This window comes from Microcaecilia unicolor, chromosome 1, assembly GCF_901765095.1.
Source record: "Microcaecilia unicolor chromosome 1, aMicUni1.1, whole genome shotgun sequence".
NCBI lineage: Eukaryota > Metazoa > Chordata > Amphibia > Gymnophiona > Siphonopidae > Microcaecilia > Microcaecilia unicolor.
Window position 1 is genome coordinate 315,817,714 of NC_044031.1, and position 25,362 is coordinate 315,843,075.

Sequence of the window (25,362 nt, forward strand, 5' to 3'; positions counted from 1 at the left end):
CACCTAGATGTAGGTACAGTGGGTTTGTGGTGGGTTTTGAAGGGCTCACATTTACCACCACAAGTGTAACAGGTGGGGGGGATGGGCCTGGGTCCGCCTGCCTGAAGTGCACTGCACCCACTAAAACTGCTCCAGGAACGTGCATACTGCTGTCAGGGAGCTGGGTATGACATTTGAGGCTGGCATAGAGGCTGGCAAAAAATATTTTTTGGGTTTTTTTTAGGGTGGGAGGGGGTTAGTGACTACTGGGGGAGTAAGGGGAGGTCATCCCCGATTCCTTCTGGTGGTCGGTCATCTGGTCAGTTCAGGCACCTTTTTGAAGCTTGGTCGCAAGAAAAAATGGACCAAGTAAAGTCGGCGGTTTACATTTCAAGAGCCTGCACAAAAGCGGGGAATAACAGAAACATCTAAAAATAACATATTTATAAATGACCTAGAGATGGGAGTAACTAGTGAGGTAATTAAATTTGCTGACGACACAAAGTTATTCAAAGTTGTTAAATTGCGGGAGGATTGTGAAAAATTACAAGAGGACTTTACGAGACGGGGAGAAGGCGTCTAAGTGGCAGTTGACATTTAATGTGAGCAAGTGCAAAGTGATGCATGTGGGAAAGAGGAACCCAAATTATATCTACATCATGCAAGGTTCTACGTTAGGAATCATTGACCAAAAAAGGGATCAAGGTGTCGATGATACGTTGAAACCTTCTGCTCAGTGTGCTGCTGCGGCTGAGAAAGCAAATAGAATGTTAGGTATTATTAGGAAAGGAATGAAAAACAAAATTGAGGACGTTATAATACCTTTGTATCGCTCCATGGTGCGACTGCACCTCGAATATTGTGTTCATTTCTGGTCGCTGCATCTCAAAAAAGATATAGTGGAATTAGAAAAGGTGCAGAGAAGGGCGACGAAAATAATGAGGAAAGGCTAAAGCGGCTAGGGCTTTTCAGCTTCGAGAAAAGACGGCTGAGGGGAGATATGATAGAGGTCTATATAATAATGAGTGGAGTGGAACGGGTAGATGTGAAGCGTCTGTTTACACTTTCCAAAAATACTAGGACTAAGGGGCATGCAATGAAGCTGCAAAGTAGTAAATTTAAAATGAATCGGAGAAAATATTTCTTCACTCAACGTGTAATTAAGCTGTGGAATTCGTTGCCAGAGAATGTGGTAAGGTCAGTTAGCTTAGCAGAGTTTTAAAAAGTTTGGATGGCTTCCTAAAGGAAAAGTCCATAGGCCATTATTAAATTGGACTTGGGGAAAATCCACTATTTCTGAGATAAGCAACATAAAATGTTTTGTACTTTTTTGGATCTTGCCAGGTATTTGTGACCTGGATTGGCCACTGTTGGAAACAGGATGCTCGGCTTGATGGACCTTTGGTCTGTCCCAGTGTGGCAATACTTATGTACTAATTATAAACTGTATCAAATAAAAAGGTCTTCAACTTCTTACACAATTGTCTGTAGTCTAGTTCACATATCAAATATATAATCAGAATGAATAAATAAATTATATGGCAATCATAAGTGTATGTGTAAAACTTAATAACAGATGAATTCATATTATTAATAGAGTTAACCAGTGCAAAAAACAAACATAAGTTTGTCATTTCAGACAACAGTGATTAGAGTACAAATATATAAAAGTGTATGACAGCTAAAAATCTGTGTGAGCAAGTAAAAAACACCAAAGAGGACACACCTAAATAGGAATGTAAAACAAACTTTCCCCTAATAGCCAAATTTTTCTCTTAAAACAGCCTACAAGACAACAGTAGTAAGCAAACATTGAGTATAAAAGCACAAAATGCTCTTCCTTTAAAAAAAACAAAAAACAAAGCTTAACAGCAAAACAGAGCTACTCGCAACACAGCACTCTTCCTACAGAGCAGCAGCATTTCCACCATCCTAGCAGGAAAGCAGAATCTGCTTTGTTATTGAATACTGTTAGCTTTATTCTGTACTTCTGGAGTCAAGGGTCATAAATTAGTTGAATGAATGAATGAATGAATAAATAAATAAATAGATTTAAAAAATAAACTTCCTTGTCATCAAGCAGATGAAGCCATTACGTATGGGTTGTGTCCATCAACCAGCAGGGGGAGATAGAGAGCACTCAACTTTTCACAGTGCCTCATGGCCAGCTAGCTCCACTGCCTCTCCAGTATTCTCTATCTCCCCAAGCAGGGTGGCTGCAGCTTCTTCGAGCTCCATCAAAAATCTGCCTGGGGGTGGCTCCTGGCTTGCCAGTTGTTAGCCGGGGTGTTAGAGGCTATAGCAGCTTCACTTTGAAAGCACATAGGTCAGCCCTTTCCCTGCCTTACCCATGCCCCCGTGAATGTGGACATATTAGCTTGCTTTTCCCTGTCCTTTCCCACTCAGTGGATGCAGGCACATTGGTTTGCCTTTCCCTGCCTTTCCCACTTATCTGAGCCTCCGGAGTGTTTTTATTTACCTCTTTTGCCTCTGCTTTCCTCACAGCGTTAAAAAAATAAATAAATAAATAATTAATTAAAGTCACGCTTTAGCGCAGCGATCTTGGAAAAGAGGTTTTTTTTCTTGAGATTCTTCTGTAGGACCGGAGCTGTGATACTCAGTCTAGTGAGGTAAGAGTGTTTTCTGACTTCTCCGGGGTGGGCCCGCAGTTGGGACGTTTTTGGCGCGAACCGCCATTTTTGAATTTTACCACCGTTTTCGGCGATGGCTGCGGAGACTGTAAAGCGCTGTTCTAAATGTGGCAAGCGCAAATCAGCAGCGGGGCTCTGTAATTCGTGCTGTACAGACGGTAGAGCCGGCCCGAGCATGGCGAGCAGCGATCTTTTGCGCTCTGAGCTGGCAGCGGACGCCATTTTGGATTTTCCACATGGCGCGTCCTCTGTTGCGACGGAGAGCCCTGAATCCGGGGGGGGGGGGGATTCCTCTGAGTGAGGCTAATAATAGAGATGATGGCCCTGGGTAGGATCCGGGCGGTCAGGGAGCGGTTTTCTCCCCTGATTTTGTTTTAATGCTGCTTAGGGCGTACATGCTTAAAAGAGCTCTTCCACAGGGATCTTCGGACCCTCTGCCTGCCCCCCCCCCCCCCCCCCCCGGTGAATCCTGGCCTTTTGGAGTTGGCTTTGCCTGTTTCTTATCCTCCTGATAAACGCAGAAGGGCTAATTCCCCTTCTTAGTGTGGCGCACCCCCATTTCCCCCCCCCCCCCCCCCCCCCCCCCCCCCCCCCCCCCCCGTGGTCGGGCTATGAGGATTCTGAGGGGTCTGGCAGAACTTCTTGGGCTGAGGAGCCAGAGTCGGGTGCAGAATTGCCACAGGAGCTTGATGATCTGTCTGCGGTGAGGATTTTCCACCGCGAGGAGCTGCCAGCGCTTATTTCAGATGCCTTGCAAGCCCTCTCGATTGAAGATCCTGGGAGTGGCACAGCCTCCTCTGTTAATCCAAGGATGGCTAGTACCAGAAAGCCTGCTCGAGCCTTTCCTTTGCGTGACTCCATCCAAGAGCTTATTTTGGCTCAATGGGCTGACCCCGAGGGACCTTTGAAGGTTGCCAGGGCTATGGGGCAATTATACCCTGTGAGTGAGGAACATTTGGCTCGCTTTGCAATGCCTAAAGTGGATGCCCTGGTCACGGCTGTGACAAAGAGAACTACCCTCCCTGTTGAAGGAGGTGTTGCCCTGAAGGATATTCAAGACCGCAGGCTTGATTCAGCTCTGAAGCGGTCCTTTGATTTGGCAGGTCTCACTGTTCAGGCGTCTGCATGCAGTTGTTATGCTGCTAGAGCCTGCCTGGCTTGGTTACAGCAGGCAGTGGAACAGCCCAGTGATGGAGCGGAGACCTTATCTGAAGTGGCTCCACGGATGGAGTCGGCCTTGTCCTTTTTGGCTGACGCCCTTTATGATATGGTCAGAGCTTCGGCTAAACAAATGGCTGTAGCAGTGGCAGCTCGCCGCACTCTTTGGCTATGACATTGGGCGGCAGACATGGCCTCTAAGCAAAGGTTGGTGAAGTTGCCCTTTCAAGGCCTTCTCCTGTTTGGTGAGGAGCTGGAAAACATTGTTAAAGGCCTGGGGGATTCCAAACCTCAGCGCTTGCCCGAAGATAGGCCGAAGCCTTCCTCTAAGGGTCAGGCAGTCCGCTCCTCTTACAGACCTCGCTTCCGTGAAGCTAGAAGGTATCGCCCGGGGCGTGCTGCTGGGTTCATTTCGCGTGCCCGCTTTCAGCAGAGAAACTCCTTTCGCTCGGACAAACGTTCCGCAGCTGCCGGTTCAAGGCCTGGAGTTCAGGTGCGACCCTCTCAATGATGGTGCGCCGGCCCCCTCCTCATTTCCTGTCATCGGAGGAAGACTCTTTTTCAAGGAGTGGGCCAAAATCTCCGCAGATCAGTGGGTCTTGGACCTGATCAGAGACGGATACCGAATAGAATTCGATGCCCCGGTGAGAGACGTGTTTGTGGAGTCCCGATGCAGTTCTCCCGCCAAACGGGCGGCGGTAGAGGAGACTTTGCACAGTCTGTGCCAGATAGGGGCTGTGACCCCGGTGCCTCCCGCCAAACAAGGTCTAGGCCGCTACTCCATTTACTTTGTGGTGCCACGAAAAGGCGGGTCTTTTCGCCCGATCCTGGACTTAAAAGAGCTAAACAAGTCCTTAAGAGTGCAGCATTTTCACATGGAAACCCTGCGCTCCGTCATTGCGGCGGTACAGCCAGGAGAGTTTCTCACATCTCTGGACCTGAAAGAAGCTTACTTGCACGTACCAATTTGGCCCCCGCACCAGAAGTTTCTGCGGTTTGCGGTGTGGGGAAAACATTTCCAGTTTCGGGCCTTGCCTTTTGGCCTCGCCACAGCTCCCCGAACCTTCTCCAAGGTAATGGTGGTAGTAGCTGCCTTTCTCAGGCGAGAGGGTATCCGGGTTCACCCGTACCTAGACGACTGGCTCATCAGAGCAGACTCAGAAAAGAGAGTCATCTAGCTACAGCCAGAGTGGTTTCAGTCCGTCAATCTCTGGGCTGGGTTGTCAATATGGCCAAAAGTTACCTGACCCCCTCGCAATCCCTAGAATATTTGGGGGCCAGGTTCGACACAGCCTCGAGCTATGAGTTTCTTCCCGAGCAAAGGCGGTGCAAGCTTCAGAATCAGGTCCGTCTGCTCCTGAGGATGGCTCGCCCGCGAGCTTGGGACATTGTCCAGCTATTGGGATCGATGACGGCCACCTTGGAAGTGGTGCCATGGGCAAGAGCGCACCTGAGACCTCTACAGTATTCTCTACTTCAACGATGGTCTCCAGTATCTCAGGATTATCAGTGCAGACTTTCTTGGCTCCCTGCGGCCCGCCTCAGTATGGAGTGGTGGCTCTCGGACAGCATGTTGCGGCGGGGAATGCCGCTGGCGCTCCCCGATTGGCGCCTAGTGGTGACAGATGCTTACCTGAAGGGCTGGGGCATACATTGCCAGGGGAAGCATGCCCAGGGTCTGTGGACGCCCGACGAGTCGGAGTGGTCTATCAACCGCCTAGAGTTGAAAGCGGTGTTTCTGGCTCTTCTGGCCTTTCAAGTGACCCTGGAAGGATTGGCTGTCCGAGTGATGTCGGACAACACGACAGCAGTGGCCTACATAAATCGACAAGGCGGCACTCAGTGCAGAACTCTAGCCACGCAGGCAGAACAAATTTGCCACTGGGCCAAGCTGCATCTACAGTCCCTGTCAGCAGCTCACATTGCAGATCAGAGCAATATGCAAGCTGACTATCTAAGCAGGCAACAGATCGATCCAGCGGAGTGGGAACTAGCAGATGATGTATTCCTGCAGATATGTGCCAAATGGGGCAAGCCAGTGATGGATCTTATGGCGGCCAGTTCCGATGCCAAAGTCCCGTGCTTCTTCAGCAGACGGAGGGATCCTCGCTCTGCCGGGTTGGATGACTTGGCTCAACCCTGGCCCCTGGGCTTGCTGTATGTCTTCCCTCCGTGGCCCTTGATAGGGCGAGTGCTCCTGCGGATTCGGCTGCATCCAGGAGAAGTGGTGCTCATCGCCCCGGATTGGCCCAGGAGGCCTTGGTATGCGGACCTCCGACAGATGCTGTTGGAGGCTCCCTTTCCGTTACCTCTGGTTCCGCGCCTATTGTCACAGGGTCCGGTGGCCATGGAGGACGCCTGCCGCTTTGGTCTTATGGCATGGCGATTGAGAGGGCGCAATTGAGATTTAGGCTACTCAAATAAAGTAATTTCCACTCTCCTGCAGGCCCCTAAGCGCTCCACTTCCATGGCTTATGCCAGGATTTGGCGCCAGTTTGAAGTCTGATGTGTTTCAAGAGCACTTTCTCCATTACGGGCTCCTGTCTCGCCGATTCTGGACTTTTTGCAGGATGGTGTACACAAAGGCTTGGCCTATAATTCCCTGCGGGTGCAAGTGGCCGCATTGGCCTCCCTGCGTGGCAAGGTTGAAGGCGTGTCCTTAGCTGCTCATCCAGATGTGGCACGGTTTCTTAGAGGGGTGCTTCGGCTCCGTCCTCCCATGCGGGCACCTTGTCCAGCTTGGAACCTGGGGTTAGTATTGAAGGCCTTTCAGGGGGCTCCCTTTGAACCGCTTCGGCATGCTTCAGAGAAAGATTTGACACTGAAGGCCGTCTTTTTAATGGCCATTACCTCGGCGAGACAGGTGTCAGAGCTCCAGGCACTGTCCTGTAGAGACCCTTTTCTGCAATTCTCAGAGTCAGGGGTCACGGTTTGGACCGTGCCTTCCTTCATGCCTAAGGTGGTTTCAGCGTTTCACCTAAACCAGCCTGTTTTTCTTCCCTCCTTTGTTGAGGAGGAGTTTCCAGATTCATTTGGGCAGTTGCACCTTTTGGATGTGTGCAGGACTCTGTTGCAGTATCTGCGAATTACAAATTCTTTCAGGACCTCTGATCATCTTTTTGTGCTGTTTGCAGGTCCTCGCAGAGGGTCTTCAGTGTCTAAAGCCACTATTCCCCGTTGGCTCAAAGAAGCTATCTTTTCAGCATATCTGCTGTCTGGGCGGGCTCTGCCTGAAGCCTTTCAGGCACATTCCACAAGAGCGATTTCCTCTTCCTGGGCGGAAACTGGAGCACTATCTCTTCATGAGATTTGCAGTGCTGCAACATGGGCTTCTAAGCTCTCTTTCGCCCGACATTACAGGCTGGATGTGGCTGCCAGGAGGGATGCGCGTTTTGAAGCACAGGTGCTAGCGCGTGGTGTGGCTTGTTCCCACCCTATTCAGGGATTGCTTTGTTACATCCAATAAGTAATGGCTTCATCTGCTTGATGACAAGGAAGGGAAAATTAGGTTCTTACCATGATAATTTTCTTTCCTTTAGTCATAGCAGATGAAGCCATGAGCCCTCCCTGTATGATTGTCTGTATTGCAGTGATTCTGATTTTAGGTGCTGTTCTTGTTTCCTGAAGTTATATTCCTTCCTTGGGGAGTCGGAAAACAGTCTTCAGGATTCTTGTTACAGTTATAGGAGGATGAGTTCATTCCCTCCAGTTCATGTTTTGGGAGGATGAGTTTATTCCCTCCAGGAGGATGCAAGTATTCCCTCCGTTTATACAAAGTGGAGGACGAGTTTATTCCCTTCAGGAGGAGGAGTTCATTCCCTCCTTTTTTGAGTTTATGCCCTTGTTAAGGGGCCATCGTTCGCTGTGAGGAAAGTTCATGTTATTCCCATTGCGGTTTGCCATACTGCTTTGGAAGCTTCAAATACTGAAGAGGCAGTGGAGCTAGCTGGCCATGAGGCACTGTGAAAAGTTGAGTGCTCTCTATCTCCCCCTGCTGGTTGATGGACACAACCCATACGTAATGGCTTCATCTGCTATGACTAAAGGAAAGAAAATTATCATGGTAAGAACCTAATTTTCCCATTTTAATACAAACACATAAACCATATATTAGTCATAAAACTGTAAAAATAAAACTGAAACACACAGCAGTGCCTCTCTGACAGTGCCTAGATACTATTTCAGTGCTTGGCTGTATTCAAAATAAATCTATCTTTTAAAACAATTTAAAATGGCAAAGCAAGGGTGAAACTAGATGCAGCCAGCTCTGCCCACCTGAAATTGCTAGTTTCTTGCACAAAAATATTTAAAATCACTTCAAAAAATGCTGAATAACCACTAAAATTTATGTGTTCCAGCAGCCATCTTGGATGTGTTTCAGTGATACGGCTACTAAAATGACCTGCAGTCTTTATCATAAAGCATATGGGGGACAGACTTACCAATCTCAATACTTTGAAAGAAAGGCAGGAGATGGGAAATAATGGTAGAGACATTTAAATACCTCTGCAGTATAAATGCACAGGAGGTGGGCCTCTTTCAAATTAAAGGAAGCTCTGTAAAATGAAAGGAGAGAGACTTGCAAGTAATCTAATGAAATATTTCTTTACCGAAAGGGTGTAGATATGTGGAGGTGATGGACACAAGAATTGTATCTGAATTCAAGAAAGTATGGAATAAGCACAGAGGATCTCTGAGGAGATTTCAGATGACGGTCCTATTCTGAAAGGGCTTTGTAAGCTCGTCTGCACCCAAAGGGGTATCAGGTCAAGCCTGTCTGAAGGACAGGGACGCTATAAGCCGAGGAGGTAGGTCTCCCATTCCATGGGGAAATTTTGGAAATCTCTGACCTCTTGCAGTGCCGCAAGTCGAGAGATTGGGGGGGGGGGGGGGGGGGCACTCCTTGAGATGCATTCATGCCCCTTAATGAGATTCTGATTCATTCAAGGTAATTCCCATGAGAGGATGTCTGCACTGTTTTAACTGGATTGGACCCACATAACTTCAGACCAGTGGGTGCATGTCGAGATGAGAAATGGGTATGCACTGGCATTTGCTGATGCCTTTATGGCATTTATAGTATCACTGAAGATCAGCCTACCAAAAAGGGTTGCAGTGGAGTCGACCCTGGAAGCACTGATGCTGCTGGGAGCTGTTACACCATTTTTGCTGGTAGAACAAGGTCTAGGGCAATAGTCCATGTATTTTGTGGTACTGAAGAAGGGAGGGATTCTGCTTTCTTCCCCAAGGGATCAACAATTCTGGAAGGTCCCTTTGGTTCCAGATAGAAACCCTGTGGTTGGTGATCATGGCAGTCAGGAGCAATGAGTTCTTGGCCTCTCTGACCTGTTGGAGGCCTTCTCCACCTCCTGATTTGGAATCAGCATCAGACATTTTTTACTTTTTTTCATATTGGGAAAGCATGTACAGTTTAGGGCTTTTCCCTTTAGTTCTCCAAAGCTTCAAGGTGTGATGATGGTGGCAGTGGCCTTCTTTCATGGAGAGGGCATCAGGGTACATCCCAGCATGGATAACTGGCATGTCCAAACCAAATCTGAGCTGGACATCCCTGGTATATGAAGTAGAAGGAAAAACTGAGACCATCCCTTTAAGTTTAGCTCACACTGAGGGGCATTTTCGAAAGGGATGTCCAAGTTTTGATGAGGACGTTCTCGCAAAACATCCTGATGCAGGCGCGGGGAAACCTGTGTTATCGAAACAAGATGGACGTCCATCTTTCGTTTTGATAATAGGGACGTCCAAATCTTGAAATTTTGGTCGTCCTTAGAGATGGTGGTCCCTATACTTGGTCGTTTCTAATTTTCGGCGATAATGGAAACCAAGGACGTCCATCTCAGAAACGACCAAATGCAAGCCCTTTGGTCATGAGAGGAGCCAGCATTTGTAGTGCACTGATCCCCCTGACATGCCAGGACACCAACCGGGCACCCTAGGGGGCACTGCAGTTGACTTCAGAAATTGCTCCCAGGAACATAGCTCCCTTGTGTGCTGAGCCCCCCAAAACCCACTACCCACAACTGTACACTACTACCATAGCCCTTATGGGTGAAGAGGGGCACCTAGATGTGGTACAGTGGGTTTGTGGTGGGTTTTGCAGGGCTCGCTGTTTTCTCCACAAATGTAACAGGTAGGGGAGGATGGGCCTGGGTCCACCTGCCTGAAGTGCACTGCACCCACTAAAACTGCTCCAGGGACCTGCATACTGCTGTCATGGACTTAAGTATGGCATCCGAGGCTGGCAAAAAATATTTTGAAAGATATTTTTTGAGGGTGGGGGGGGGTTAGTGACCACTGGGGGAGTAACAGGAGGTCATCCCCGATTCCCTCCAGTGGTCATCTGGTCATTTTGGACACCTTTTTGTGCCTTGGTCGTGAGAAAAACATGACCAGGTAAAGTTGTCCATGTGCTTGTCAGGGATGTCCTTTTTTTTTCCCCCATTATGGGTTGAGGACGTCCTAGTGTTAGGCACGCCCAAGTCCCGCCTCTGATACGCCCCCTTGAACTTTGGCCATCCCTGCGACGGCAAACAGTTGGGGATGTCCAAAATCGGCTTTCGATTATACCGATTTGGACGACCCTGTGAGAAGGACGTCCATCTTCCGATTTGTGTCGAAAGATGGGCGTCTGTCTCTTTCGAAAATGAGCCCGACTGTGTTATAAGGCTGTTGAAGAGAATAAGGGGTATTTTTTTCAGTATGATAGAAAATAAAACTGGAGGATATTGATTGTTTCCTTTTGTAATAGTCAACACTTTAATGCAGTATTATATTCAAACAATTTCTTCATTCAATTTAATTAAAACTTTTCTTCAGTTTTTACAAATTCCGTCACCCTTCCAATGCATATTAATTTTGAATGTCAAACCTTTCTTTGAAACCAGTCAGACTCTAACCCAACAACCAAGCCTATTTTCTGGATGATAGAACCCCTTTTTGTGGCCCTTTTACTTTTTAAGTCTGTAGACTGATTTATAAAATAATACATTGACAAAACATGAAATATATTTTAATAACGGCAATTTATTTTACACTTAGTACAGTACAAGTGTAAAAATGTTTTTATTTAAAATGCTTTTATTTAAAATGTTTCTAACTAAATTTGGCATAATATGTCCTATTTGCTGTAGTGTAAAAAAAAAAAACCGCACACACACCTTTCCCTCCCCCTCTTTCTATCTGTCTTTCCTCCCTACTCTTTCCTTTCTCCTTTTTTCACAAATATTGAGAGGCAGATTTGTTATGTGCATTGGTAATTTGTGACTTGTGTTCAGTGGATTCTTTGTTCCCATTGATAGGTGAAGATTCAGTAGCAACACATAGCTCAATCTCCTCACCTCCACTTGAAGAACAGGGGAGCAAGACTAAAATACTACCTGAGCTATTGCCTTGGGATGAGCTATCATTCCAGTGTCAGAGCATTGCTTCATCTTCTGCAGGTATGATATTCTAAATGTGGAGCAACCAAGGTTTGTTGGGAGGAGCAATTTTAAATTTGTATGTGTGTGTGTGTGTGTGTGTTGTGGGTACAGCAGTTGTGTACATATTAAGTTAGGAATCTTGGTGTTAGGCTAGGGTCACAGTTTTGAATTCCTCTTTGTATGGGCTAGTCGTTATTTATGTTTCGCATCCCTACAGCTTGTCAGATGCAGAAGTTTCTGGGGAAGAATCAGTTAATGGAGTGTGAGTTAGATGTTGGCACTTAGGTTGGCACTGCCTCCACTGCATGCAGATCTCTCTCATGAATATTCATTATGTGTATCCTGAAAACCTGACTGGCTGGGGTGCCTCCAGGACCAGAGTTAGGAACCACTGCTGTAAAGTGATCTTGTCTGGGTTTTCTCCTTTTATTCCAGCTAACCAGTATTCCAAGTAGTCCAGCAAACAAAAGAAACACAAATCCACAGTCCCAACAAACAGAATTCAATATTCAGAGTCTTTGAATCTTGTATTCTTCCCCTCAAGGGATGTCCAGTTCAATTTCTAAACAAACTTTTCTCAGCAGTCTGCCCCTATCATGATTGAGGGGCTGACAGCTCACCTCACAATTCAGAGCTCTGCTCTTTGTAGCATCCCAAAGCTGCCTTTTCAGTATCTTGAATTGTCCATCAACAAGCTTCTCATTCCATCTCCCCTCCTTCTGCTTCCCCCTGTAGTGCTAGGGGGGCCTGCCTCCATGTAATCCATAGTCTCAGGGTTTGAAAGAGAACCTCCTGCTTACTCCTGGAGTCTCCGCCCCTCTTTCTCAGACTCCTCTGTTTTCAGCTTCTCCCCAAGAGGGAGGCATCACATATTGTTTTTTTCAAGGAGGTTGGATTAACCGGAGCCGGCATGATCCTATCTAGCCCATTATATGGCGGAGCTTGCCACCATCTTCATTTGTTCAACACAATAGCAAATGCCATTGAATACAATAACAAACTAGACTTTGTGTTCACTCTGTTACGAGGGAATCAGAGGGAGGGACGTTGGGGAGGGGAGTTTAGGGAGCTTTCAAGGGGATCTGTGAAGGAGGGAAAGCAAACAAGCTGCAGCCACGCTGCAGCTGTCACCGAGCCAACCAGCCTGCAGTAAGGCCCGCAGTCCCCCTGCAGCCCAGCCCGGCTTTGTGACAGCGGCGGCATGGGCAGCAGCTTGTTTGCTTCTCCCCCTTCACAGACCCCTCAAAGGCTCCTCAGACCCCCCCCCCCCCCCCCCCCCCCCATCCCAACTCCACTTACGTCCCTTCCTCAATTCCCTCCTAACAGAACACAAAATCTGGCTTGCTATTGTTTTGGACAAACTAAGATGGCTGCTACTGGGGGAACCTTCTTCAACTTTTTGACATCATGCCATCTCCTCTTAATCCAACCTCATAAGAATAGCCATACTAGGTCAGACCAATGGTCCATGTAGCCGAGTATCCTATTTCCAACAGTGGCCAACCCAGTTCACAAGTACCTGGCAGAAACCCAACCAGTTGCAACATTCTATGCCACCAATCTCAGGGCAAGCAGTGGCTTCTTCCAGACACTCTAACCACAACATCTTCTAGCAGCAAGCCCCAGAGCCCAACCATTCCTTGAGTGAAAAAAATGTCTTCCCATTGAGTGTCCCCTGGTCCCTGCACTTTTTGAAAGAGTGAAAAATTGACTTACTTACACCTATTCTACACCACTCAGGATTTTATAGACCTCGATGATATCTCCCCTCAGCCGACTTGTTTTCAAGCTGAAGAGACCTAACCTCTTTAGCCTGTCCTCATATGGGAGGAGTTCCATCCTCTTTATCATTTTGGCTGCTCATTTTTGAACTTTTTCTAATTCTGCTATATTATTTTAAGATACAGCAACCAGAATTGAATGAATACTCGTGATGAGGTCACACCATGGAGCAATACAGAGGCATTATAATATTCTTGGTCTTATTTTGCATCCCTTTCCTAATAATTCCTAGCATACTGTTTGCCTTCCTGGCTGCCGCCACACACTGGACAGAAGATTTCAGCATATTGTCTACAATGACACTGTGAGGGGGTGTATAGAACACTGCCCTTCACCCTTAAGAATAGCCCCTTAAGTAGCCTATGCCATCTTAAGAACACTAGTCCCGCCCTGGGAGGAAGTGAGCCGGGAAGGGTGAAGTTGGAACTAGGAAGTTCTACCAACACTTTTTCCCAAATCCAAATGCCCATCCTGGCAAGATTATACTGCATATCTTGAACTGTAAGTGATCCTTAGCCTTCTATCTGGAGAAGACTAAAGCCCATAGACAGTCCACTCAGCTTTTTGTTTCTTTTGACTAAAACAGGATGGGGGGTAGCCATTGGCAAACGTACAGTTTCTAATTAGCTAACAGATTGCATCTCCTTTACTTATGCCTAGGCTGGGCTGACACTAGAAGGGTCATGTCAAGACTCATAATGTCAGAGCCATGGCTACGTTGGTAGCCCACTTGAGGACAGCCTCGATAGAGGAGATTTGGAAAGTAGTGACATGGTCATCTGTCCACATATTCACATCTCATTACTGTCTTGAGCAGAGCACCTGACAAGACAGCAAGTTCGGAAAAGCAGTCCTGCAGAATTTGTTCAGCATCTAGAATCCAACTCCATCCCCCTAGGCCCAGTTTTCTTCAATTCCAGGCTGCAGCTCCACAACTAGTAAGCAAATTGTTTCAGGTTGATTGAATAACAGGCCTCGATGTTTCGAGTCCCTATTGCCCTAGCATTGTTTTCGGTGAGCGTGGTGGTTAGGGATTCCCAGCTGTGAGAACAGGACGACTTTTGTCCTCACAGAAAGTAAGGTTACTCACCTATAGCAGGTGTTCTCTGAGGACAGCAGGCCAAGTATTCTCACATACCCTCCCACCTCCCCTTGGAGTTGTATTCTTTAGCTTTTTACAATGTCTGAGGGACCCGTGTTTGCGTGTTCAGTGGGAAAGCACCAAGACATGCATGGTAGGATGCTTCCAGAAACTTCTTGATCTCAGTGATCAGTGTCCACATCTGTAAAACCAGCTGTGAGAATAATTGGCCTGCTGTCCTTGGAGAGCACCTGCTACAGGTGAGTAACTTTGCTAAACAGATCAAATAAGGCAAGTCAACAGAGGCTAGGAAGCTATTTTGTTGTGCGATTGAAGAATGCATCTTCATTAACATTTCTTTGTCTGTGTTGCTGTTTTAACATTGTTCATATGCTGTGATTTTGTTTTTCATATTGTTTACCTTTTATCCCTAGAAATTCAAGTTTTTCCAGCATATGATCAGAGCTTGGAAACACAGCACTACATCAAGCATGCAGAAGATGTGGACCATGCATTGCCAGACAGTAGCACCCCAGATGATTTGTTGCCTCTTGAGAAATGTAGTACAGAGGAGTCAACTTTAAGATCATTGCCTCAGGATGCAGTAGAAAATGAATCCCAGTCCTTGTTTTCTCCCTCTAGTAACTATTCTTGCAGATCCGTGACTCCAGAAGCAAGTGACAACATATGCAAGTCCCCAGTCACCATGGACCAAACCTGTGAGCCTAACCATGGAATCTCTTATGTTCCAAAATCTGTCAGTTTTGATTATGTCAAATCTACCGTATCCTTGGTACCTTACAATCTCCCCAAGGTGGACTACTTTGAGTACTACTTGGAAAAGCAGATGTATAGTAGCAGAAAAGCACCGTTAAGTTCATCCATCTTGTCTTCTGAGATGAAAAATAATGCGCTGGATTCCTCCACCAGTGACACTTTTGGAAGTAAGAAGGAGGAGGATTTAGTACCTAGCAATAATGAGAAACGAGCAACCAAGAGAAAACACTTGACAGAGGATGCTTTTTCTGAGGTAGAAGAAGCGCTAGGAACAGTGAGCTGGAACAGGAGCCACAAGACATCCAGTCCTAAGAGTGCAAAGGGCAAAGTGTTACAGAAACCCATTCTAGAATTTTTAGGCTGACGGAGAAAACAAAAGAGTAATAAAGCGACAGAGAGGGGGGGTAACAGATGTGACAAGCTATAACAATAAAACTGGAAAGCCCTAAATTCTAAACAAAAGGCAAGCTGCCAGGTACAAGGGACCAACACATTCACAGTTAAAGATCAAGGATGCATGGGTTACATCCCACATAATCAAGGCTTACACACAAGTAAACACATGGTGAAGAAGAATAAAATTTCAAGCATGAGTTTTATAAAGTAGAATTCAGCTGGTAGGTTTAGTAGGAAGCGAATCATTGATTTCTGTGGATGATTTAATTCCATGAAAATGCAGACAGAAATTAAGACCTGTAATTTGACATTTCCTTGCTCCATTGATTCTGCAAATCGACTTCAGGAAGATACCATTGGTAGCCCCACAAGGGAACATTTTCCATTGTAGGTTATGTATATATCCTTAGTTGTATACTTGAAGACTTAAGTCAATAGAACTTTTATTCTGTGTTAACACAATCAGCCACTTCTATGATAAGCTGTGTGAAGAGAAGGTACAAGTAACGATAATGATCTCTAAATATTTATTTTAGGAGTTGGTATTTAATTGTAAGTTCTTATACCACTAAGGTGCACTACAGTACTAACACTGTGAGAAGTTTGTTCTCCGAGGACCCTTCATGACTGGCTAAAAATTGCAACAAAGCTGTTGAAACTTGTACGGCTTTTCAGCATAGTGAGCTGTACATGCGCAGGTCCTCCTGGGCTAATGTTGCGTACTGTCACCATAGTTCCTTTTTTTCTGCAGAGCCCAGCAAGTCTTATCTTTCTTTGTAGTCTCTCTGGGTAACATTTTGTCTTGACTTTAAACCTATCTTTTCATGTCAGGACCATTTCTCTTTCACCTCTTTTCCCTCTTAGAAAAGCCCTAAATTTTGTTGCCCCCTCCCCTTTTTATTTATGCAATTTTACATTAAAAATATCAAAAAGGAACTTCTGAATAGGTAAAAAGAATTTTCACACACAAAAGAAAAAAATAGGCTTAACTACATAAGAATAGTCATACTGGGTCAGACCAATGGTCCATCTAGCCCAGTATCCTGCTTCCAACACTGGCCAATCCAGGTTACAAGTACTTGGCAGAAACCCAATTAGTAGCAACATTCCATGCTACCAATCCCAGGGCAAGCAGTGGCTTCCCCATCTCAATTTAAGACTATGGACTTTTCAAGTTCCCACGTGTCACAAATCTATAATTGTGCAGGGCCCTGAGAAACTTTGAGATCTATCCATTCACAGCACTTAAACAAAAATACAGCACTGGGTTTATCTGTGGTATCAGGAATTTATTCTGCTAATTGTAAGTAAGTTACTAAGGATTGTAACGGATGGGGTAATAGTACATAAGTATATAAGTATTGCCATACTGAGGTAGACCAAAGGTCCATCAAGCCCAGCATTCTGTTTCCAACAGTGACCAATCCAGATATACACTGTATATACAGATATAGATATATACACTCTAGATTTTTAGTGAAATAATTACCCCAACACTTAGATGACTAGTATTGCTACAAAGAAGACTACTCTCCCCATGTAAGGGGGTATTGCTTTTAAATATTTGCAGGATTGAAGCAACTTTAAATGCAAGCCACTATTTGTACTTCTTTTGTAGCCAGGGCATGCCGCATATGGCATCAAACAGCTATCTCCTATGACTAAGATTTGGAAGACTATGACTTCCTACATTTCTCACTTGGAAGCAAGCTTATCTTATATGGTGGGTAGGAAAGTGATTGAAAACAGGCAAGTCACCAGGCGATCCTCACGTCCACCAGCCACCCAGCTATCTATATGCCTAATGATAGAATCACCAACTACAACAGCTGTCCTAACCTTTCCCTCCCAGGCAGCACTTGGAGACATATCCTCAGTGCGAGAGGATAGTACATCCCCTGGTGGGCAGGTCCTGGCTACAGGAGTACTTCCTACTTCACCAGGGTGATGCTCTCCTTCTAGGAGACCTCCCTCCTCCAAGGTAGCACAAGGGCTACTAGACTGGAGGTGGGACCTCTCTACAATATCCCTGTAGGTCTCCTCTATGTACCTCTCTGTCTCCCTCAGCTCCACCGAGTGATTGGATACCCTTTTCCTACCACAGTTTCCAGTCCAGTGTTTGAATTTTAAAAAGATTTTCATTCCAAATTGGCAACCTTTTTGAAGAAGAATCTTTGATACTTAATTCTTATTTCCTGAAATCTGCCAAAGTCATTTGTAGATCAGTTATTTTTCTTTACAGGTCCATACCTGGAACAAGATACGGATACATCAAGTTTGAGACAAGTATGTGTTCTTCCAATAACAGCCAAATTGGATTATCTTTATGAAAGCAATAACTCTTGATGTCAGTGAAAAACTCTTCTGCCTTGACTTCATTCAATTTTAATTTCCATAGCACTATCTTAGTATCTCTGTTTTTTTTTCTATAACAGTCCACATAGTATAATCTATTTACAGTTTTAAAGATGGGTGTTGCTTTAATCACTGAATTTACTATTCAAACTGAATCTAAAGCAGTTTAAATAACTTTTAGATCACTTTTAAATGTAAAAGAAATACTCATCTAAAAGATGAAATACAAATGTTGGATCGGGGACCTTAGACATCTGACATGTTTCGCTAAGCGCTGTATCCAGGATATGCCCCCTAAAACAAGGGGGGAAAAATAATTAATTTCTCCTACAAAAAAAATTCCAATTAGAAAACCAAAAGTCTTTCTTTCTACCTGACATTTAAACACCAGCTCTCTGGTAAAAAAAAAAAAAAAAACATACTTAAACCCCAGGTAAGATGATGACAGCATTTTTTGCTATGCTATTTAAACCTCCCTCCACAAAAACATCATCACTAGAAACTCCACCCACAGAACTACCTCACTAGACTAATGTCATCCATTCTACTTCCTGATTTCCTGGGAAAAACAGACTGAAGAGAAAAGATCCATTTTTGCTCTTTAAAAATAAATGTAAATTCAGCAGCTGAAAATATCCTTTCATTTGTATTTCACCTTTCAGATGAGTATTTTTTTTACTTTTAAAGTGATCTAAAAGTTATTTAAACTGCTTTAGATTCAGTTTGAATAGTAAATTCAGTGATTAAAGTGATTAATATTATGTTGATCAATTGGTCAGTGACGAGTTGGGTGCTGTAAGTCTTGTGATACCGAGAGCTGCACTGCTAAGACCATTAGATTTAACTTTGTTTAATCTGTGGATCACTGTTGATACATGTTTTATAAAATGGTCATACAAGTATCCATGCAAAGCAGAACAGTGGCATGAGAATCAGGGATTCTAGGTTCAAATCCCTCCTCAGCTCTTTGAGATTTTTTTTTTTTTAATTGTGAGCCCGCCAGGAGTAGAAAAATACCTACTGTACCTGAATGTACACCACTACAATAACCTCCAGGCTTGCAGGTGTCATATTCCGTGATCCCACTCTTTAACTGCTTGATAAAAAAAAAAACTAAGTTAAAAACCCTTTTGTTTCTTAATCCTTTAGGTGTGGGGAAATGTAATAATAGCTGTTTCCTAGTTATACCTCCTGTCGACAACAGATGGAAGCATAATTAATTGACTCACAAGAAGGATTATCACCATAAATTTTGTGAACCAAAGAACAGAGTTTGAAAATTTCCCTTTCTTCAAGTGTTAACCAATGAAGTTTTTGTGGGGTCACCCTATGTCGGGGCATAACTGGCCTATGTTCTTGGAGTCTCCCTTGTTCCCTGACACAGGCACCTTCAACAGGATTCTGACTTCCTTTTAGGGTTTAATCAAAAGTTTAATAAAGCATTTCCCTTCAGAACACAAATTTTGCTTCCTTAGATGCAGTCACTCAACAGTATTCCAGGGCTTTGTTTTCTCTCAATCCCAAATTAGACTGTAGTCCATACTTCAGCAGTACCTCCCAGCTTAATAAAACCTTAGCTTTCAGTTTCTAGAACTTCTGAGGGACTGCCAGGAATGATGACTGTTTCCCAACTCCTCCTAAGTAGTAAATTTAAAACAAACTGGAGAAAATATTTCTTCACTCAACATGTAATTAAACTCTGGAATGTGTTGCAGAGAATGTGGTTAAAGCAGTTAGCTTAGCAGGGTTTAAAAAAGGTTTGGATAATTTTCTGAAAGAAAAGTTCATAAGCTGCCATTAAGATTGACTTGTAAAAATTCAGTGCTTATTTCTAGGATAAGCAGCATAAAATTTGTTTTACTGTTCTGGGATGTTACCAGGTACTTGTGTCCTGGATTAGCCACTGTTGGAAACAGGATCCTGGGCTTGATGGATCTTCAGTCTGTCCCAGTATGGCAACTCTTATGTTCTTAGGAGGGTACTATTGAAATGGGACATTTAGGGAATCTCAGTAGAGGGGTTTCAATAATGGTGAAAGAGGAGTGTGGTAGCCGTGTTAGTCTTGAATGTTTGAATGTTTTCACTTATATACACTGTCAGCTAGCACATTTGCTTATTTCCGATCTGACGAAGAAGGGCAACCTTCGAAAGCTAATCAAGAAATGTATTAAGTTATGTCCAATAAAAAAGGTATCATATTTTCTTTTCCATGTTTTATTTTGTTTGATTTCTATTGATAACAATAATGGTGAAAGAAAGCGTGGAGTGTTTTATGAGGAGAGCAGCATAAAGTATGCAGATTGTCACTGTCAACTTCTAAGCAGCTTGTAGATGCAAGGAAAGAACACAATTTGAAGTGTCTAAATACAAATGCTAAAAGCCTAAAAAATAAGATGGGAGAGTTAGAGTATATATCACTAAATGAAGAGGTAGCTGTAATAGGCATCTCAGAGACCTGGTGGAAGGAGAGCAATCAATGGGAAACTGTTAACAGGGTATAAATTATATGTGTTGCCATGATAGAGTGAATCAAATTGGAGGGGTGGGAAGTTGCACTATATGTTAAAGGGAATTGAGTCAAACAAAATAAGCATTCTATAATAAACAGTTAGTAGCGTGGAATCCTTATGGATAGAAATTCCATAGCTGGCAAATTGGGCAACAGTATAATAATGACTGGATAAATGTTACATCAGAGAGTGCTAGGGAGGTAAAATTCCTAGATGTAATAAATGGCTTCTTCTTGGAGCAACTAGTCCAGAGACCAACAAGAGTGGGAGCTATTTTAGATCTAATCCTTAGTGGAATGCAGGGCATAGTACAAGAGGTAACGGTGTTGGATCTGCTGGAAAATAATGTTCATAATATGATCAAATTTGGGCTGATATCTAGAGTGAAGTCACAAAGGAAATTTACTGTAGCAGCATTTAATTTTCAAAAGAGTGACTATGATAACATGAGGGAAATGGTTAAGAAGAAACTAAAGGATCGACTGCAAAAGTTAGGACTTTAGATCAGGCTTGGCTGTTGTTTAAAAATACCGTCTTGGAAGCTCAGACCAGATGTATTCCATGTATTTACAAAGGTGGAAAAAGAGCAAATGACAGCCAACATGGTTAAAATGTGAAGTGAAAGAGGCTATTGGAGCCAAAAGAACATCCTTCAAAGAATGGATAAAGGACCCTAATAAAGAAAATAAGAAGCAACACAAGCACTGGCAAGTTAGATACAAAGCATTGTTAAAGAAGGCTAAAAGAGGATATGAAGAGAAACTTGTCACAGAGGCAAAAACTCAATTACAACTTTTTCAGGTACATCAGAAGCAGAAAGCCTGTGAGGGAATCCGTGGGACTGATAGATCATGAAGGAGCAAAAATGGCACTTAGGAAGGACAAGGCCATATCGGAGAGACTGAATGAAGTCTTTGCTTTGGTCTTTACGGAAGAAGGTGAAGGATCTACCTGTACCGGAAATGGTTTTCAAGGGTGATGATACGAAGGAACTGAAAGAAATTTTGGTAAACCTGTAATACTTACTGATCCGAATCGACAAATTAAAGAGAAGTAAATCGCCTAGACCAGATGGCATGCACCCTAGGGTACTGAAAGAACTCAAACTTGAAATTGCTGATCTACTCTTAGTGATCTGTAACCTGTCGTTAAAATCATTCATAGTATCTGAAGATTGGAGGGTGGCCAATGTAGTGCTGATTTTTTAATAAAGGGTTCCAGGACTGATCTGGAAAATTACAGACTGGTAAGCCTGAATTTAGTGCTGGGCAAAATAGTGGACACTATTATAAAGAATAAAATTATGGAACACATAGAAAAACATGGTTTAATGGGACAGAGTCAGCATGGATTCAACCAAGGGAAGTATTGCCTCATTTTGCTTCATTTCTTTGAAGGCATATATAAACGTCAATAAAGGTGAGACAGTTGATGTAATGTATCTAGATTTTCAGAAAGCTTTTAACAGAGTTCCTCATGAGAGACTTCTGATAAAATTGGGATAGGAGGCAATGTTCTCTTGTGGATTAGGAATTGGTCATTGAACAGGAACCACAGGGTAGGGTTAAATGGCCATTTTTCTCAATGGAAGCGATTAGTGGAGTGCCTGGGACCGGTGCTAATTAACATCTGCAAATGATCTGGAAATCAGAACAAATGAGATGATTAAATTTGCAGATGACACAAAACTATTTAAAGTTGTTAAAACATATGCGGACTGTGAAAAATTGCAGGAAGACCTTAGGAAATTGTAAGACTGGGCATCTAAATGACAGATGAAATTTATTGTGGGCAACTGCAAAGTGTGATGTACATTGGGAAGAATAATCTGAATCATAGTTACCTGTTGCTTGGTTCCATCTTGGAGGTCAGCAGTCAAGAAAAATATCTAGGTGTTATTGTAGACAATTCGCTGAAATTTCTCCCCAGTGTGCTATGTTGGCCAAAAAAGCAAACAGGATGCTAGGAATTATTAAGAAAGGGATGGTAAATAAGACTAAGAATACTATAATGCCTCTGTTTTGCTCCATGATACGACCTCACCTTGCATTCAATTCTGGTTGCCTTATCTCAAAAAAGATATAGCAGAGTTAGAAAAGGATCAAATAAGAGTTACCAAAATGATAAAGAGGATGGAACTATTCTCATATGAGGAAAGGATAACGAGATTAGGGCTCTTCAGCTTTGAAAAGACATGACCGAGGTCTACAAAATCGTGACTGGTGTAGAATAAGTAGAAGTGAATCCATTTTTTTTTTACTCTTTCATAAAGTACCAAGACTAGGGGCACTGAATGAAATTACATGGAAATACTTTTAAAACAAATAGGAGGAAATATTTTGCACTCAAAAAATAGTTAAGTTCTGGAACTCATTGTCAGAGGATGTGGCAACAGAGTATCTGGGTTTTGAAAAAAGGTTTAGACATGTGCCTGAAAGAAATGTCCATAGTCTGCTATTGAGATAGACATGGGGAAGGTACTTTTGCCCTGGGATTGGTAGCTTGGAATTTTGCTACTATTTGAGTTTCTGCCAGTTACTTATAACCTGGATTGGCCACTGTTGGAAACAGGATACTGGGTTAGATGGACTATTGTTCTGACCCAGTATGGCTATTCTTATGTTCTGGTCAGTCAGCCGCTCAATCATTGATTCAGTCAATCATTCAACCAGTCAGTCACTCACTTAGTCACTAGCTCAGTCGCTGAATCATTGACTCAGTCAATCAAACTCGGGCTCTCAGTCAGTCAGTGACTCACCCACTTAGTCATTCGCATACTCTGTCAGTCAATCACTCAGTCACTCAATTACTCATGTAGTCAATCACTCAGCCAGTCGCTCACTCAGTAACTCAGTCAGTCAGTCACTCAATCACCATCACTCAGCCACTCACTTAAGTTACTAACTCAGTCGCTTAATCACTGACTCATTCAATCATAAACTCAAGCTCTGTCAGTGACTCACCCACTCAGACATTTGCTTTCTCAGTCAGCCATTACTCAGTAACTCAGTCAGTCAATCTATAAGAGTAAAACAAGCACTATTTGTGTTCCTATATAACAAAGATATATGGGATTGTAATGCATGGCGTTAGCCAGCATTAATAACCTGACTTCAAAAATGCAGACTCAAGCTTATTCCATCTTTCAATGCAAAGCCTATTATTTGCTGAAGCTGCGACTTTGCATACAAAGACTGATGACAAGGGTCCCTATGTGCTAGAATTACAAGGTTGTTATCAACATCGACATACAGTGGGGGAAATAAGTATTTGATCCCTTGCTGATTTTGTAAGTTTGCCCACTGACAAAGACATGAGCAGCCCATAATTGAAGGGTAGGTTATTGGTAACAGTGAGAGATAGCACATCACAAATTAAATCCGGAAAATCACATTGTGGAAAGTATATGAATTTATTTGCATTCTGCAGAGGGAAATAAGTATTTGATCCCTCTGGCAAACAAGACCTAATACTTGGTGGCAAAACCCTTGTTGGCAAGCACAGCGGTCATACGTCTTCTGTAGTTGATGATGAGGTTTGCACACATGTCAGGAGGAATTTTGGTCCACTCCTCTTTGCAGATCATCTCTAAATCATTAAGAGTTCTGGGCTGTCGCTTGGCAACTCGCAGCTTCAGCTCCCTCCATAAGTTTTCAATGGGATTAAGGTCTGGTGACTGGCTAGGCCACTCCATGACCCTAATGTGCTTCTTCCTGAGCCACTCCTTTGTTGCCTTGGCTGTATGTTTTGGGTCATTGTCGTGCTGGAAGACCCAGCCACGACCCATTTTTAAGGCCCTGGCGGAGGGAAGGAGGTTGTCACTCAGAATTGTACGGTACATGGCCCCATCCATTCTCCCATTGATGCGGTGAAGTAGTCCTGTGCCCTTAGCAGAGAAACACCCCCAAAACATAACATTTCCGCCTCCATGCTTGACAGTGGGGACGGTGTTCTTTGGGTCATAGGCAGCATTTCTCTTCCTCCAAACACGGCGAGTTGAGTTCATGCCAAAGAGCTCAATTTTTGTCTCATCTGACCACAGCACCTTCTCCCAATCACTCTCGGCATCATCCAGGTGTTCACTGGCAAACTTCAGACGGGCCGTCACATGTGCCTTCCGGAGCAGGGGGACCTTGCGGGCACTGCAGGATTGCAATCCGTTATGTCGTAATGTGTTACCAATGGTTTTCGTGGTGACAGTGGTCCCAGCTGCCTTGAGATCATTGACAAGTTCCCCCCTTGTAGTTGTAGGCTGATTTCTAACCTTCCTCATGATCAAGGATACCCCACGAGGTGAGATTTTGCGTGGAGCCCCAGATCTTTGTCGATTGACAGTCATTTTGTACTTCTTCCATTTTCTTACTATGGCACCAACAGTTGTCTCCTTCTTGCCCAGCGTCTTACTGATGGTTTTGTAGCCCATTCCAGCCTTGTGCAGGTGTATGATCTTGTCCCTGACATCCTTAGACAGCTCCTTGCTCTTGGCCATTTTGTATAGGTTAGAGTCTGACTGATTCACTGAGTCTGTGGACAGGTGTCTTTCATACAGGTGACCATTGCCGACAGCTGTCTGTCATGCAGGTAACGAGTTGATTTGGAGCATCTACCTGGTCTGTAGGGGCCAGATCTCTTACTGGTTGGTGGGGGATCAAATACTTATTTCCCTCTGCAGAATGCAAATAAATTCATATACTTTCCACAATGTGATTTTCCGGATTTAATTTGTGATGTGCTATCTCTCACTGTTACCAATAACCTACCCTTCAATTATGGGCTGCTCATGTCTTTGTCAGTGGGCAAACTTACAAAATCAGCAAGGGATCAAATACTTATTTCCCCCACTGTAGCTAGAACAGCCAAGGACTCTTGGAATTATCCTTTCAGCTGAAGAGACACTGTGGCTGGCAAATCGCACATTGTTTATGAAACCCTGGCTTCTTGTCAAGGTGACTTCAGTGTGTCAGTGAGACAATCAGTTATCCCTTGAAGCCACAATATTTGGGGTAAACAAAGTTATGTGTCTCACCCTCAAATTCAAAATGTACATTAGCACAGCTCTTATCTGAGGCAAGGGTCTGCTACGTTGACATTCTATCCAAGGAGCAGATCTGTACTGAACCTGATTGAACATCTGAGGAATACACTGCCACTGGCTAGAAGTCAGCATCAGATATGCCATGTACCTTTGTAGATGTACTGTGGGTTCAGAGTGACTTAACTTTGGAGCCCTAGTT

At 44.0% G+C, this 25,362-nt stretch overlaps 1 protein-coding gene across 2 annotated transcripts in view; it reads left to right on the forward strand.

Moving 5' to 3' along the window:
* LOC115473512 (adrenocortical dysplasia protein homolog) overlaps window positions 1–16,292 on the forward strand; it is a 115,293-nt gene extending 99,001 nt beyond the window's left edge. For both annotated transcript variants that reach the window (XM_030208541.1, XM_030208550.1), the window contains 2 exons: window positions 11,105–11,245; window positions 14,525–16,292. In XM_030208541.1, coding sequence (XP_030064401.1) covers window positions 11,105–11,245; window positions 14,525–15,231 — 848 coding nt within the window. In that variant the 3' untranslated portion in view covers window positions 15,232–16,292. The remainder of the gene's footprint in view (window positions 1–11,104; window positions 11,246–14,524) is intronic.
* The last annotated feature ends 9,070 nt before the right edge of the window (window positions 16,293–25,362 follow it).